A 15,710-nucleotide genomic window follows, 5' to 3' on the forward strand; every position below is an offset into this window, starting at 1 on the left:
CACCAGAGCACCAGGCACAAGGAAGTTGCAGAGGACAATGTGGCCTTGCTGCCCATCCCTGAGTGCCCTGCTCTCCCTGGTGGGAAAGGCCCCCTCTGCGCACTCTGTCCTCCAAGCTGGACAAGGTGGGCATACAGGGACGGCACACAGCACAGGGACAAGGAGCCATCGGCACTGCAGACCTCAGCTGCTCAAAGCCTGGAGCCCCAAGGTCGCTGGTGTGGCCAAGGTCACAGGGGAGCCAGGATGTGCCTCCAATGAATGGGGACAGATCTCCGGTGGCTGATGGGGCCAGGAAATGGTCACATTTCTGATTAAGGCTTTTTCTACCAGCTGCAAATGGTGAGCTCCATCACCCGAGGTGACACAGCCTGAAACAGGGAAGAGCGAGCCACGGGCGAGATGCCGTCGCCATCGTGCACCCAGCCGAGCAACCAGGGGAGGCCAAACGTCCACCCAGGTGGGTGCCCGTCCAGAGACTGGAGGCGTCTTCCCGACCCCTGTCCCCTCGACCCCTGTCCCCCCCAGGTGAACATGGCTGGGGTAGGAGCGAGGCCGGCCGCCTTCTCTTCAAGTCTTGCAGCAGGAAGTAACTGGGCAACAAAGGAGAGCCTCCCCAAGCCCTTCTCCCGTGGGGACACGGGGGCTGCAGGCGCTGTCCCCTGTTATTCAGGGAGGCACAGGTCAGAAGCACAAGGCTCCAGAGGCCCATCAGCCTCTGCTCAGGCCCCGATGGTCTGCAGTGTGGCCTCTGACCAGAGTTGCTACAACCAGCAACACGCCAGGACCTGTTTCAGGTGTCACGGGGCACACTGCTGGCCTGCTCACGTCCCCACAGCCTGACCCCAAGTCAGTGGCAGAAGGCGGGCCCTCGGGACGCCTATGGGAGGCTGGCTGGTTTTCCCAAGCCAGCGAGGTCCCCTCACCTGCACTGGGTAGTACCATACCCACGGGCAGGGCCGCAGACCCCCAACCTGCAGGAGGCCAGGCAACAGCCTTGACCCAGCACCCACATACTCACCGTCTCGCCTCTCTGTCCAGGGTGCCCAGGGAGCCCGTCCTTGCCTGGAGGGCCCTGAAGAAAGGAGAGGGGAAGGAAGTTTCATTCCAGTCTGAGAAACAGCCACACTCAATGGACCTATGGCCACACAAGCCAACGGAAAGTTCCATCTCACTTCCGTGGTCTCACTCGTGAGCTTCCTCTAAGAAAGGTCACTGTCCAAGTCACCAAGGCACCGAAAATAAGCACCTCACAGAAGCCTGTCCCAGGTGCCATGACGGCACCTACCCATCACCTCACTGAATCCTCACTGCAGCCCAAGGGACAAGCAGTTATCCCCGTCCCCAGAGGGCACACGGGCAGGGAGAGGCGCATCGACTTCTGGAGGCCTGGCAGGCGGCTGGCCAGGTGGACTGGGAGCCAGGCCTGTCCAGCTGGAGGAGCGCCTTCCTGAGCACCCCAGCACCAGGCAGCGTCCCCGCTGCTCGACGCCCTTTCACGTTCCGGGGGATGAGGTGGAATACACTGACCGAGCTGCAAGACGAACCGGGGTCCCCAGAAAGCCATGCTGGAGTCTTCTCCCCAGAACCTGTGTGAGCCCCCTGCAAATGGGGTCCGCCAGTATGACCCAGCCAGGCTGAGGCTGGGCAGGAGGGGTGGCCTAAGCCCGAGGCTGGTGCCCTCAGAACGCAGACCCCAGACAGGACATGCTGGCATCTGGGCGACAGGCCTCCATAACGCTGCTCTCCAGGGAGGTGGGCGTGGCCAAGGGCCACCCACTGGTAGCCTTGGCCCAGGGGCTTGTCACCCTCCTGCCAACCCCCAACAAGCCCTAAAGGACAGACAAGGGCCCCAGGAAGCCTGCCCAGGTGGGGAGCTCTACTTACCGGAGGGCCCTTTGGTCCAGGGAATCCCGTGGGTCCTTGAGGTCCGTTGGGTCCCTGGGGAAAGAGAGTGGCCAATTTGAAAACAGAAGTCCTCGCCCAGCAGCCCACACCCTCACTGGACTCTGAGCACACCGCTCCTGCAGCCTTCTCCCGATTTATCCCGCTGTGGAAGGCCCAGCCAGGGATGCCAGGGGGCCAGTCGCAAAGCAATGTCCCAGGGCCCTTAGGGGCAAGACGGGGCCCAGGACCCCATTTCCTGTTGTCTCAACTACCTCAGGACCCCAATAGAGCTGAGTCTCTGAGCAACGGAAGGCCTCACCCCATCCCCAGCAGGGTCAGGGCACCTCCCCTCCTGGACTGCCGCAGCAGGGGTGCCAGGGGCTCTTGGGGCAGCTACCTTCCTGGAGGGGTTCCCCAGCCATGGGCAGGAAGCTTACCCGCTCACCAGGAGGGCCAGCCGGACCATCACCTCCAGAGTTGCCCTTGGGAAGGAGTCGGGAAGGGAGGGAGAGAGGCGTTGCTATGACGAGGGCTCGGATGGAGACCCTGGCCAGTGACATCACCGAACATGCACATCACACACTGGCTCCTGCCCTTCTCCAGGGTGTCCTGGCCCTTAGCAGAGGGCAGAACAGCTCGGCACTGACCAACGTCTCCCACAGCTTGCCTGTCCCCTGTGCGTGCAGTGGCAGCTGACATCTGCAGGGCTATGACCTTTCCAAAACAGTGTCCCACTCAGCCAAGATAAACATCCAAAGCCACTGAGGACTGCACACAGGGACCTGCCTCAGGCCCCACCCCACAGGGAACCAGCTGCCTGAGGAGGGGATCCTTCTCATGGTGGAACAAGAGGTGCACCCAGGGCTCAGCATAAAGGAAGGCCAGTGGCCTCCTGGTCTGCCAATGCTGCCCCTTGTCACCTGGAAGGCTTATCTCAGCAGGAATCCCCTTTGGAGTTCCTACTGGACAGGGCAGGGACAGCTTGCCATGCTGGGTTTGTCTTCAGAGTCACAGCCAGAGTTGCCTCCTAGGCAAGGAGGCTCAGTGTCCACCCACCGAGAAAGAACTTTCTAGTAAAATCTCTTTGCAGCCTCAGACCCCTTTTCCACAGAAGAAATAAGGCCTGCTCACCAAAATTGGGCTGGTCTGTGATGGGCCTAGCCTCCAGAGACCCGAGTCCCCACACGTGGGGACTGTCCTACCTCTGTCTGCCTAGGGACCTCGTCCCCTGAGCCACTTAGCCAGGCTGCTGGAGGGAGCTCCTCCTAACACAGGTCCGGGAAAGAAAGCTTCCCTCCTTGTCAGGGAAAGGCCACAGACAGCTGCCATGTGCATTCTGTCACCTCAGCCTTGCAACACGGGTTTGTGTAGTCACCAGAGAGGAACAAGGACATACCTTGGGGCCAGGCTTGCCCGTGATGCCCCGTGGGCCTCTTTCACCCCTCGGACCCTGGACAGATGGAGAAAAGAGGGGTAGGTCAGCTCAGATGTCCACAGCCAGAGAGGCCACCTTCCTTGTCCCTTGCCCCAGCCCCACATTCCGTTTCTCCAGGATGGCCCTCAGGCCACAGGGAGGTTACCGTTGGGCCTCGTTGTCCCCGGGGTCCAGGCTTTCCAGGTGTCCCCTAGAAGCAGAGAAGGGGCTGTCAGTCACTCTGCGCACACCCAGCTCTGCTCAGGAACCCACCCTCCCCGGCATCCAGGGACCGAGTGACTCGGCAGGGCCAGGAAGGGCGCGGCCTCCAGCCACCTGACCATCTTGGTTTGGACAGTTGGGATGGGGGCTTGCCCGAGGGAGGAGGGCATCACCCAGCGCCCGCGCCCTGCACGTGCCCACTGAGAGCTGGCTCCCGCCCCGCCTGATGGATGTTTACTACTTACCTGTTTCCTTTCCGCAAAGCTCCCCACCTCCCTCCTCCTTCCCTCCCAGTAGGGGGGGGGGATCATTATTACAAAAAGAGAGAAGGAAGTCAGTCCCTTTCATACATAATTTACTTTTGCTAGTGTTAAGAATATTAGCCATTAAATTTTCAGAGGCTCCGCCGACGAGCAAACTTGCAATTTAACCCATAAATCACAGATCCAGGAGCCGTGGCTGCTCTCAGGATCCAGGCTCCTTTTCCTGTTGCTGTTTTGCATTTTCCAAACCACAGAATGCAAACGCACGGCATCTGTTTCTTGGCAGCGAAGATCTCAAGGCCTCCTGCCGCATGCAGGGTCGGGTCCCTCCTGGGGCCTGCTCTCTGCTCTGCTCGTGGTCTCCTAAGGACAGAGCCCAGGACAGGGCCATGCTGCCGAGGCCAAGGGACACATTTCTTCTCCCCACCTTCCATCCGTCTGCTGCCGGCATCAGCACTGCTTTCAAGTCTCCCATTCGAAACACGTTTAACGAGACCATTTATGACGATGAGTTAATTATGTTCCTTTTTAACAGTGCACTCTGGTTCCAGGGCTTTAATTCCATGGCTGTGTCCTCTGGCTTCAAATAAATATTTGCATATGAAAATTAGCGAAACATCTGCGTCTTCAATGATGAACGCTGTGCTGAGTGGACGTCCTCGATCCCCCCGAACACACCCTGCTGTGACGGCTGTCCTCCGCGGTCAGGGCTCTCCCCTGCCCTCCCTCAGCCCAACAGCAGGCCACGACCTGGATCTCGTTCTTCACCTCACGGCACATGTGGCTCCCTGACCCAACGGTGTCCGAGGCCCGGGCGGGACGGGGTCTCGGCCACAGCTCCTCTGGACTCAGGCAGCACCAGCTCACCAGTGCTCACTGTAAACCAACCCAAGCCAGGATGCTGGTCCTGGGGGAAGCCACTGAACACAGAGTGACCCCCGGGTCTCCTTCACAAGCTGCCAAGTCCTCTTGTTCTTGCTGGGAAGGAACGGACAGTCCCAGAAGTGGCCCTACTGACGTTCTCTGCCGGATCCAAGGAACCAAGCCCAGGCAGGAGAAGCCCTGCGGTGGCAGGGGGTGTCCAAAAGGCTGCTCCCCACCCCCTGGTGGGGGCAGGCCATTGATGGGCATCGCTTTGCTTCTGCTGGCTTCTGTGCCTGGCTGCAACCAGCTTGATGTCCCTGATGCTCTTCCTGTTTAACCACGCCCCCACTAAGGCCACGGAAGCAAGCCACCAGCTCTGCGGAAGCCAGGACAGACCTATTCAGGAGGCTCTCAGGTCAGAGGCAGACACATAGAAGCCACAGGCTGTGCAGCACCCCAGCCCTGACCTAGAGGCCACCACCGAGCAGAATCTCTGAGCAAAAGAGCCTCCGGGACAGCACCACCCCCACAGCTCCCACTCCAGCCCTTTGGTCTCCTTCCCCAGCCCCTTCCCCACACTGGGATAGAGCTTCCTGGGAAAGCCTCCCTGTGGACCTGGTCGGCCCTGCAATGGGTGGCTGCCTGGGCCCAGCACATACCAGCTTCCTCTGTCTCCTCCCACCTTCCACGGCCCTGACTGGCCCCTCTTCCGTCCCTCCTGCAGGTCATAGCAGGAGTGTCACAACCACTGTGAAGGCCCTCAGGTCTCAGAGTTACACTCTGGAGCACTGGGGCACCCAGTGCATCCTTGACCCTCATCGTCCCTTGTCATCCCTGGGTGCCAGTCCTTGGGGGCTTTGCTCTGGGCAGCAGGGGTACATCTTGTGTGATCACCGAGTCCCCGGTGCCCAGCAGTGTCTGCATCTAGCAAGGACTTGAGAAACGTGTGCTCTTTAAGTGCCTCCGAGAGAAGCCGGTGTGACCGTGAAGTCCAGAGGCCAAGGGCAGAGCACCGACACACGACCCGGAGCTGTGACGGACGGCTCGGGTCACTGAGGCTCTGAGGACGAGCCAGCACCAAGGGAGGCTTCAGTGCTGAACAAGAGAACACGGGCCCCCTGCCAGGACAGCTGGCCTCCAGCTCCTGCAAACACAGGGGAGGCCACCCCACCCAGCAGGCCAAGGTACCTGCCATCTTTGTCATCCCCCAAACCACCTGTCAAAAAGAAGGCCAGTACTGCAGACCTCTCTCTGCAGCAAGACTCCGCAGGTTTCCAGCAGGACGGCTACATTCTGTGTCCTAGACAGGAGGTGCATGATGGGAAGGCAAAGTGGCAGGGACCCAGCTCCACGGACTCAGTTACCCTGTGCTCAAAAGTGCTCAAAGAAACAGATGGCCTCCACCTCTTGGCCTGACGTCTGTGTCATGAGCTGTGCCCAGGGCTGGAACAGCAATGGATAGAACATCCCTGATCAGGGCTGGACGTCCAGGTGCCACACAGAGGCTGCGAGTGGCTCCCACCTGGGCTCAGGCATCGGTGCCTGGAGTTGCCTGGTAGGTCTTGGCCTGACTCGGGCTTTCTGATTTGTCTGGTGGCCCACGATGCTGATGCTGTGGACATGGCCAGTGGGGGCCAGCGGGTACCCAGAGCAGCTGTCCAAACTCTCAGGGTCAGTGAGGGAGAGGCTGAGCTATGGGGGGCACGGCCTCAGCTGGCCCCATGTGGTCCTCCGTGGAAGGCTGTGGTGAGACCACAACACCAGCAGCTGGTGGTCACGTGCCCTCTCCTTAAGGTTCTCATTACTATAGTGTCATGTGGACAGTCCTGGCACGGGGGTCTACATCCTGCCATGCCAGTGTGTCCCACATTTAGGAGACCCAGGCCACTGTTCGCTACGGGCACCTCCATGTATTCCAAAGGACAGCCTTCCCCAAAGACACCAGTCAGGCCGTCCTTAGAAGGAAAGATGACAGGTGACAGACAGGGGGATAAACAGACGGCAGGTGGGAAGACAGGTAAGTAGATGGCAGATAGACAGCAGGTGACAGACATGTGAACAGATGACCGAGAGGAAGACAGACAGACAGACGACAGGTGAACAAATGATAAACAGAAGACAGGTAGACAGTAGATGAAAGAAGGTACAAAGACAGACGATAAACAGATGACAGGTGACTGACGGGTGAGTGACAGATGCTACAGACAGGTAGATGATACACAGGAGGTGACGGACAGGTGGGCCGGCAGGCAGGTCTGCAGACCGCGGAGGCCTGGACAGAGGCTGTCCCCCCGCGCCAGCCCTGTCCTGCCCAGGAGGGTGCCCGCATTTCTCTGTGGCTGAGTGGCAGAGCATGCGTGCTCACTGTCACCTGCTCAGCCGCCCTGGGTCTTCCTCGGCCTTCGCCGGGACACAATTGCTCCACTCTCCCGGAGCCACACATGGATGGAGGCGCAGCCCACAGCTCTGTGCACTGGGACAGCTGGGTGGCAGCAGAGCTGGAGGAGCCTGCTCTGTGGACGCCCCACAGGCAGCTGCTCTGTCCCCGGCATGCCTGTGGACCAGGTGGCTCCTGCCTTCCCAACGGGTGATGCCCAGGCACCGTGGCTCCACCAAGGAGCATCTAGAGCGGCTCCTGCCAAGAAGGCTGGGCCAGTGGGGGATCCACCTAAGGCTGGGGACAAGGCTCCCTAGCCCAGTCCCCACAAGGCCTTTGTTAGCCACCCACAGCAGGACGTCTCGGCACCCTGGGCGCATGTGCAGCCACAGCACACCAGGGAACAATGAACCTGGAGATTCGCACTGCAACCAGGTCCCAGAGGGGTTCCAGCCTAGCCAGGAGTTGGTGAGCACCCTGCCCTTAAAGCTGGCCTGGAGAGGGAACTCGGGCAGGAAGAGGGAACTGGGGCTGCCGCGGGCATCGGCCTGAAGGCTCCCTCCCGGCACTCTCTCCACTCCTGTCTTTGTCCCTGCCTATCACAGAGCTGCCACCCCAGCATCTGCAAGAGTCCCCAGCACTGAGAGTGGCCCGGGGCTCAAGACCAGCCGTCTGGAAAGTGGTTTGGGGATAGGATGGGGAGAAGTAGGCAGCCACTGGGCAACCGCCACACAGCAAGGCTAAAAGAGCAGGTGCCCGTCCAGGGCCGTCCTTACCCTGCCGCCCTTCTCTCCATTGGCACCAGGGAATCCAGGGAATCCAATAGAACCCTGAAAGAGAGAGATGAGGAGGAAGCAGGAGAGCTGGGCCAGGAGGGGGCGCTATGCTGCACCCCCAATGGGTGACATCAGCTGCACCCACCCACGGGTGCACTGCCCACCTGCCTGCAGGATGGCCACCCTGCACGATGCCCATCCACCATCCACTCACCGCCACCCACCTCTCTGCCTGCTTGGCACCCATCTGCTCATCAGCTCAACATTTCCTGAACATCTCACAGACTCCAGAGCGAAGCACTGGGACTGAGTCTCAACAGGCCCGCTCCCCACCCTCCTGCCCACCCCGAGGCTGCAGAAGGAGCCTCCATCTGGAACACGGCACCCGGTGGCAGAAAGGCACCTGGACAGAGCCTCAGGGAGCCGCAGCACCAACCCCAGGAGTGAACTCTGCCAAGCCTCCAAGTGAGGTGGGGTTCTACTGTTCCAGGAGCTCTGGCCGTGGACAAGACAATGGGCGAAGGCCACAGCGGGCCACCAGGGCCCAGCTGCCCAAGGCCAGGCTAGGTCCTGCCCCTCTCTGGAAGGCTTAACTGGTGGCCAGGCTCCTCACTTGAACTTGGCCAGATCAACACAAACTGCTAATAGACAAGAGCCCCAGGGACGGTACCACCAGCCTGGGGCCACAGAAGCCACCAGGTCAAGGAACAGATGAGGCAGTGCCGGGTGGCGCAGGGCAGCCTCACACCTGCCGAGACACCTAGTACGGTTCAAAGTACCTTTGGCCCCTGCCTTCCTGGGTACCCTGGCAATCCGGGGACTCCGAGCTTTCCCTGGGGAAAAGAAAGAAGAAGCACATCGTGGTGAGAACCGCCGTCCTCGGCTTTCTCCTCTGCGCCAAGAGGAAGCCAACGGGCTGGGGCGGGAGGCAGCATTCAAAGACACCGTCACCACAGAGTCCCTGCTGTCCTCTGGGGCGGAACCTCTAAGCACCCATGGGATACAACAGCGCCCATGGTCCCTGCACTGACGGAAGAGCAGAGGCCCAAAGGAGGAGCTGGGTGCCGCGCCATCCCCAAGTGCTCCCGGGCAAGAACGTCCTCCCTCCGTGGCTCAGCCTCCTGTGGCCCCACGCGGTCAGGTGGGAAGTTTTAGACACTTGTACTCCCATTCCTTCTAATTAGAGGGGACGAGGTAGGACAGGGTGGCTCCTCCCGCAGCTGCACAGGGCAGGCTGAAGAATGGCCGCCATCGAGGGCTGTGCCCTCCTGCCATGGCGGGGATGTGCCGATACCCTCAGTGGGAGGCAGGAACTCAAGGATGGAAACTCTCTATCTGGCTGGGGGAGCTCAGAGCCCAGCTTGCAGGTGCCTGGGGAAGAGCCTCCTCCGAGGGGGGCAGAAGGGTCAGATGCAGGACAACACATGACCCGTCAGTCAATGTGCATGGCCATGGGGCACGATTACTGGGGGCCCGGGGGCCGGGATCATCAGCAGGGGCCTATCTAGAGCCTCAGCGGAGCTCAGTCCCTCCCAGGCATGGCCCACCACCCAGTGTCACAAACCTTCTCCCCAGTGGGCCCCAGGGGACCGGGATCACCATTGGGACCTCCACGACCCTTCGGGCCTTCAGGGCCATCTTCTCCCCTGGGTCCAGGTGGGCCGATCTCCCCCTGCAGTGAAACAGAGGACGTGAGGGGGACCCCACAGTCTCGCCAGGCTGAGGACTCCAGCCACAGTCCCGGGCATGAGGCTGGATGGAGGCCTCTTGTGGTGAGAGCCACTTGGCCTCTTGGCCTCACTTGAGCAGAGGGCCTGCTCCAGAGCCCATCATGTGGCCAATCACGGGCGCTGCTAGAGGGTGTGCCGTCCCTCTGCACCAAGCGTGCCCGCTACATGCTCAAGGGCCTGCTCTTCCCAATTACCTCGCCCACGTCAAGGGCCTCTTGGCTGAAATAACCTGTTAACAATGGAGGCGCTGAACAGCTACCTCCGTAAATGTAGCGGGTAGATGGGACCTGCCTTCTTCTGAAACCCCAGCAGCCTTGGAGACGGGCAGCCTCCAACTGGGCAGCTACCTGGGCAAAACCAGGTCACAGGAGACCCCCAGAACACATGCTGGGGACAGTGGGCTTCATTCTGCCCTATTCAACACCCCCAGGTGACAGGTGGAGGCTGAGGAGGGGGCCCAGCAGCCTGCTGAGGCCGAGGGCAGCACCACTCTGGCTCTGAACAGCTGTCCTGGTGCTCAGTGGCGGAGTGGACAGGACCTGCCCAAGCAGGTGGTCAGTGGTGAGTCCCCCTGACCAACTGCTTCCAAGAGCAGCTGCAGAACAGCTGAAGAGCCCACACCAAAAATGTGCACTGCAGGGACAGAGACCAACGGCTGCCTCATTGGTCTGTGGGAGAATGGGAGCCCAGGGGCCTTCCTCTGTCCTCCTCAATGAGCCTCAGCTCTGGGCGCGATGGCACACCTGCTCTGGGAAGTGTGATGGCGGCAGCTGCCCCCGAGGGGTACGTCCTGCAGCCCTCCCACCCTCATCTGGCTGCAGCTGAGACCGGGGGAAATCGTCTGTATTTAAAGCTGTGCCCTGTCACCTGGACCCCAAGCCTGTGAGCTGAGTCATCGGAGGGCAGGGAGTGAGGAGGGCTGGCCCTCCACTAGGAGGCATGGTCTGCAGCGCCGGCCACCCACAGCGGTGCAGCCAGGACGTCGCAGAGACCGCCCTCCTGCTCTCCCTCCAGTGACGGGCTATCGCTGCTGGCACTTGCCTGCCAGGTGGGACAAGGTGCCAAGTACCCAGGGCCTCTGGTTCTGGCATGTTCTATGAGGCGCCCTCAGGTCCTGCTTTGGAGGATAATCACAGCAGCAGATGACAGGCCACGTCAGCGACAAGGTCAGCCCAGTGTGTGTGGCCCCTGAGCACAGGCAGCTCATCCCTCTGCCTGGGCTCTGACTCAGCCTGGAGTTGTTGGGAAGCCACCAGGCAGTGGCCACTACCTGGAAACCCTCTCTGGGTCACTCCTACACCCTCTCCTTGCTTATGTGACAGCACAGCTGGCGTTCGGCCCCGTGCCTGTCACCTGTGAGCCCTGCTCTCCAGCACACCTTCCCCCAGTGCTGGGACACAGAGAACCAGCCAGGTTGTTGGGGCTTCTCCCGCAGGCCCAGCACCAGACTGTCCAACACCAGGGCCATGCCGGGTGCTCTAAGGGCTGAGCAGGGTGTGGCCCTGCTAGTGACTGGCTGTGGCCTGGGGAGGTACTCCACCGACTGCTTCATTCCATAACCTCGCTCTCCCCTCCCTGGCCACCCATCTCCCGGCCCGCAGTCACAAATTGTTCCATAACCCACCCGATCAGCCGGGAAGTAACAAGTCCCCGTGGACCCACCTGTGTGGGACCCAGGGCAGAGGGGTGGTCCACAGCCATCCTGTCCCCAGGGTCATACAGGGACAGCACTCCAGCCTCCAAGCTGGAAACTGAGGGCGAGGTGAGCAGAACTGCGGAGAGCCCGGCTCCAGGGCTCAGACCACCCCGGCTCAGGACCAGGAGTCCCCACAGAGGTGGCACCTCCATTCTGAGAAGACACTCCACAGCCACAAACACCCCGCACCCCTCCCCAGGACCCTGTGCCACTCTGCCTTTCCCTAGCTGGACACTTACCCGGTCACCCTTGATGCCCATGTCGCCTTTAAATCCAGGGAAGCCATCTTCACCCTGGAGGGGATGAGAGTCGGCCTTAACCCAGAGCAAAGCCCCCGCTCCCTGGCACTGCTTCCCCACCCCCACACTGGCACGGAGACCTGCGGTGGGAGCCTGGATGGGGGCACCCTGTGCTCGGCCTTGTGAAGCGTGCTCCTGCTAACCCGCGGGCTCAGCGCCCGGCAGCTGAGGCTGCGGCCCTGGTGGTCAGCGGGCCTGGTGGTCAGCGGCCTGGTTTGCCTGTGCTGTGTTGAGCGAGCCCCAGCCACGGGCATTGTTTCTCAGAGCAGCTTTGTGTCCTCTCAGCACTGAAGGCCGGGAGCAGGTGAGTGGGCTGACACTTGAGGAGGGGACTTGGGCTGCTCTGGTGGCGTTGCAAATAAAAAATCAGCGTCACCAGAAGCCGAGAAGAAGGCAACCCTGGCTTTTACATGAGCTGTGCCACTTGTGGACTTGGGGACCCACAGGGAAGGTGTCAAGGGTGAGCGACCTCCTGTCCCCTCCAGGAGACCACAGGGAGAAAGCCCTCTGACCTCCACAGAGGCTGAGCTTGGCACCAGGGAGGGGGCCAGGCCTTCTCTCCCTGCTCGGGGCCGGGCCTCCATCCAAGAGGAGGAAACGGGGAGCCTGAGGGTCAGGCCTCGCCGCCTGGAGCCTGGCCCACTTCCCACCCAGTGGGCCCCGAGGCGCCCATCCAGTGTTCACACAGTGCCCACAGCTGGCCAGCTGTGGCCGCGGAGTCAGCTGGAGTGCCAGGGCCACAGTCCCCCAAGTCCCCTCCCACCCCTTCCAGCACCCCTAAGGACAGCCCAGGGACTGTCCTGGCAAGATGGCTGCCTCCATGTGACTCAGTCACGTCCTCCCAAGCATCTCTGTTGCTGGTAGGACAAAGCTGGGACTCCAGGAGGCCACCTTCAAAACAACAGAGCCACCCTAGGAACCAGGGGGATGGGGATTCTGAGACCTGGGCTGTGACAAGAACCCTGCTGGGGGGACCTCTGTTCCTAAGGGGCTGTGCCTGTCCCCAAGGCCCTGGGTGTCTACAGGCACCATCCTGGGCCAAACTGCTCAGCAGCCCCAAATCCCCTGGAACCAGGGGGTCCCACCTTGGCCCAGGTGTGTTCTGGAGGGAGCTGCGCCTGTGCGGGCCTGGCCTGTCCTCCTTGAGGACAGCCCACTGAGAGCACAGGCTGGGTGGGGCCACGGTGGTCCCACTGCCCTGTCACTTCGGGTCCGGTGGCAGCCCTTGATGTGCCAACGTGAGTGTGGATTAGGCTGGCAGGTCCCCCAGGGGCCCAGCAAGGAGCAGCAGGGCATGAGCACCGTCCCAGAGAGAGAAGAGGCCACCTGAGCTCCTGCCCGCAGCCTCCCTGCCCTCCAACCCCAGGTCCGAGCCCCTGGGAAGCCTCACAGGCTACCCGCAAGGGAGGCCAAGTCCCTGTGGAAAACCTCTAAGGAGGATGCCAGAGAACAGGTGGCCATGATGGGAGGGGCTAGGGCCACGCAGCCCTGGAGCCCACCCATGGGACAGGCCTGGAAGGTGGTTCTGGGCCTTGTCCAGAACTGAGAGGACAGATGTGGTGAGCCCACCACTGCCTGTGGCCGAGGACATCACCACTGCTGGTCCCTGAGCACTGACCCTGGCCAGCACATACAGTGGCCCGTCTCAGATGTTTACTAACCAGAATGATGCAATCTGACCCGTGCCCAATCTGACCCGTGATGCAGGACAGGACAGAGCAGTGTGCTGAGCGGGGGCTTTGTACTAACTCACACCGGGCGTGCTGTCGCACGTGTGGGCGTGTGTGCGCGTGCCCAGGGCTGTGGGCTGGCAGCGCCCTCCGAGCCCGGGGACCGAGCGCCAGCCCACTCCCGCCTGGCCCAGCTCAGCTGCAGGAGTGCGCACCTCTGCAGCTGTGGGGGCTGCCTGGGAAGAACCCTAACTACCCAGCCCGTGGGCAGAGGCGTGAACCAGATGCACGGGGCCCTCCAGGATGCACCCAGGGGACCCCGGGCCTGCCCTCAACTATTCATTCCCCTGGTGCACACGCACTTCCCTGCACAGTGGCCTCAGCTGCCCTCGGCACTCAGAAGCCACACCTCCTCCGCTGGCCGTGCTGACATGCTGGTGTGGGGCCACCCAGCGGATCCTGTTCTGGCCAGGCTAGGCTCTCAGCTGGAAGGAGCAGATACTTACCTTCTCACCTTTGGTGCCCTTCAGACCACGGATGCCATCTGCCCCCTGCACAGGTAGAAAAAAGAAGAGAGCGCGTGAACCCAAGCCTCCGCTGATTAAACCACACAGCGCCAAGCAGACCCGGCCAGTGCTGGCAGGCCAGTGGGACCGTGCTGTCCATGTTGCGGGGGCTCTGAGCCCTGCCTAGCGAGGTTGCGGGCATTTTCCGGGTGGAAACACAAGTGAGCAAGTGGCCATCTGCACGTCTGTCTGTCAAGGGCTCTGTTCTGCCCACTGCTGTGGACGGGGGCAGACTTCCATTCTCACCCTTCAAACATGCAAACGGCTCTGAGAAACGTCTCCGAGCTTCCCTGTGGAGACACCCCAGTCTCTGAGGCCTGTGAAGTCTGAGAGCCGCTGGGCTCAGAGCATGGCACACAGGGCCAAAGGACACTCTCCTGTCCCTCCGATGGCAGTGCGTAGGCTGACTGGAGATTGTGCCCTGCCCCGAATCTGCCCTTACGGGTGCTGTCGACCCACAGCATCCCACCTGATGGCATACCAGGCTACTCCGGGGACAGGCAGGAGGGAGGCTTAACTGCAGAAGAGCTCCCCAGAGTCAGCCAGCCGTGTCCTCCCCCCACCCTGACCTCCAGGAAGACGGGGCTCCATAGATTCCTCACCTTGACTCCTCGAGGACCAGGGTAACCGATGGGACCTTGGGGGCCAGGTGGGCCCTAAAACCAAAAGAAAAAAGCTGTCAACTCCCTTTAGGCACCTGGGTAACTGCAGCCAACTCCAGGTCCCTCAGCGAGAGACAGGACCCGGCTTCCACCAGCATCGGGCCCCACAGAGGCCTGGGGGGACACAGCGGCCCCTGCCCTAACGTCAAAGACAGCGGGTAGTGTCACATGATGAGAGGTGACACCCCGCATCCCACCGGCAGTCTGGGAGTGAGGGAAGGTCCTGGAGCAAGACGGGCTGAGGCAACACGGGTGCCTGGAAGGACAGAGCTGCCACCAAAGACATGCACCCCCCAAGGGGCCGTGGGTAAAGTGGCCGCTTCCCACGGGAGGACAGGCTGGCTCTCCACAAAGGGACGTCCCTCAGCAGCCAGAGGGCTTGCTGATGAGCATCCAGGGCTCTCGGGAGGTACCCCTGCCTCCCCACCCTAGCCCAGGACCTGCACAGCCATCAGCGGCCATGGCCAGTACCCACCTGGCCTCCTTTCTCTCCAGGAGGGCCTTCTTTGCCAGGGTGGCCCTGTCACAAAGGGGAAATCCTTCATTAGTCAGTGCCACCTCCCTCGGGTATCCCATCCTCTGCTGCATTCCTAAGAGGTGGCAGTAAGGGTCACAGTGCCCCAGCTCCTCCCTCCCCAGGAAAACCAGCCGTGGTGGCTGGGCAGGCAGGAGGCGGAACAAACGGTGGGCGCTGAGTCTCCGGCCCGGGCCTTCGCCCAACACCCGACGGGGCCCTGCTTCCATGATGGGAAATAATCTAGCTCCCATTATTTGCACTTGATATTTTTTTTGATTAAAAAGTAATATACATTCACTGTAGACAATTAGGCGGGTGGGAAGGGATGAGGCCCCTCATGACTTCCGCAGCCACAGCCGCCGTGGCTGACTGTGTGACGGGAGCTCTAATCCATCTTCTCTGCACGCGCACCGGGTCTGACTAAGTGAGCAGGGCGTGCGCCTTCCTCGAGTTGCTGGGTTCAGCTGAAGTAGATTTTTACTGGCTCCATACTGTCCCAGGGACCCGGTGCACCTGCCGCTCCCCCGTGGCCTGACAGCGGCTTGAACACTGGCACCTGGGTGCTGCAAGGGCCTCCACATGCTTCCTGCTTCTTCACCCGTTTAACATCCATCTCCCTGTCTTCAAAACCAGAACTCTCCAGCCAAGAGGAAAGCAAAGACCAAGCAGAACGGGCCCCTGGCGGGTGGCAGCCGGGTGCTGCTGTAGGAAGGCTCTTTCGAATCTCCCCGCTCTGTGCACCAGGAGAGGCTGGGGCCACCAGGGCC

General features: G+C 61.3%; 1 protein-coding gene across 2 annotated transcripts in view; it reads right to left on the reverse strand.

Moving 5' to 3' along the window:
* Positions 1-15,710, reverse strand: part of Col5a1 (collagen type V alpha 1 chain) — a 141,765-nt gene that overhangs the window by 34,387 nt on the left and 91,668 nt on the right. For both annotated transcript variants that reach the window (XM_046465357.2, XM_046465356.2), the window contains exons 26-37: positions 14,902-14,946; positions 14,367-14,420; positions 13,705-13,749; positions 11,469-11,522; positions 9,368-9,475; positions 8,583-8,636; positions 7,804-7,857; positions 3,468-3,512; positions 3,284-3,337; positions 2,325-2,369; positions 1,888-1,941; positions 1,022-1,075 (exon numbers count right to left, since the gene is read on the reverse strand). In XM_046465357.2, the coding sequence (XP_046321313.1) occupies positions 1,022-1,075; positions 1,888-1,941; positions 2,325-2,369; positions 3,284-3,337; positions 3,468-3,512; positions 7,804-7,857; positions 8,583-8,636; positions 9,368-9,475; positions 11,469-11,522; positions 13,705-13,749; positions 14,367-14,420; positions 14,902-14,946 (666 nt within the window). The remainder of the gene's footprint in view (positions 1-1,021; positions 1,076-1,887; positions 1,942-2,324; positions 2,370-3,283; positions 3,338-3,467; positions 3,513-7,803; positions 7,858-8,582; positions 8,637-9,367; positions 9,476-11,468; positions 11,523-13,704; positions 13,750-14,366; positions 14,421-14,901; positions 14,947-15,710) is intronic.

Source organism: Marmota monax, unplaced genomic scaffold, assembly GCF_021218885.2.
Source record: "Marmota monax isolate L192 unplaced genomic scaffold, Marmota_monax_Labrador192_F-V1.1 WCK01_AAM20220418_F8-fsc00167, whole genome shotgun sequence".
Taxonomy (NCBI): Eukaryota; Metazoa; Chordata; class Mammalia; order Rodentia; family Sciuridae; genus Marmota; species Marmota monax.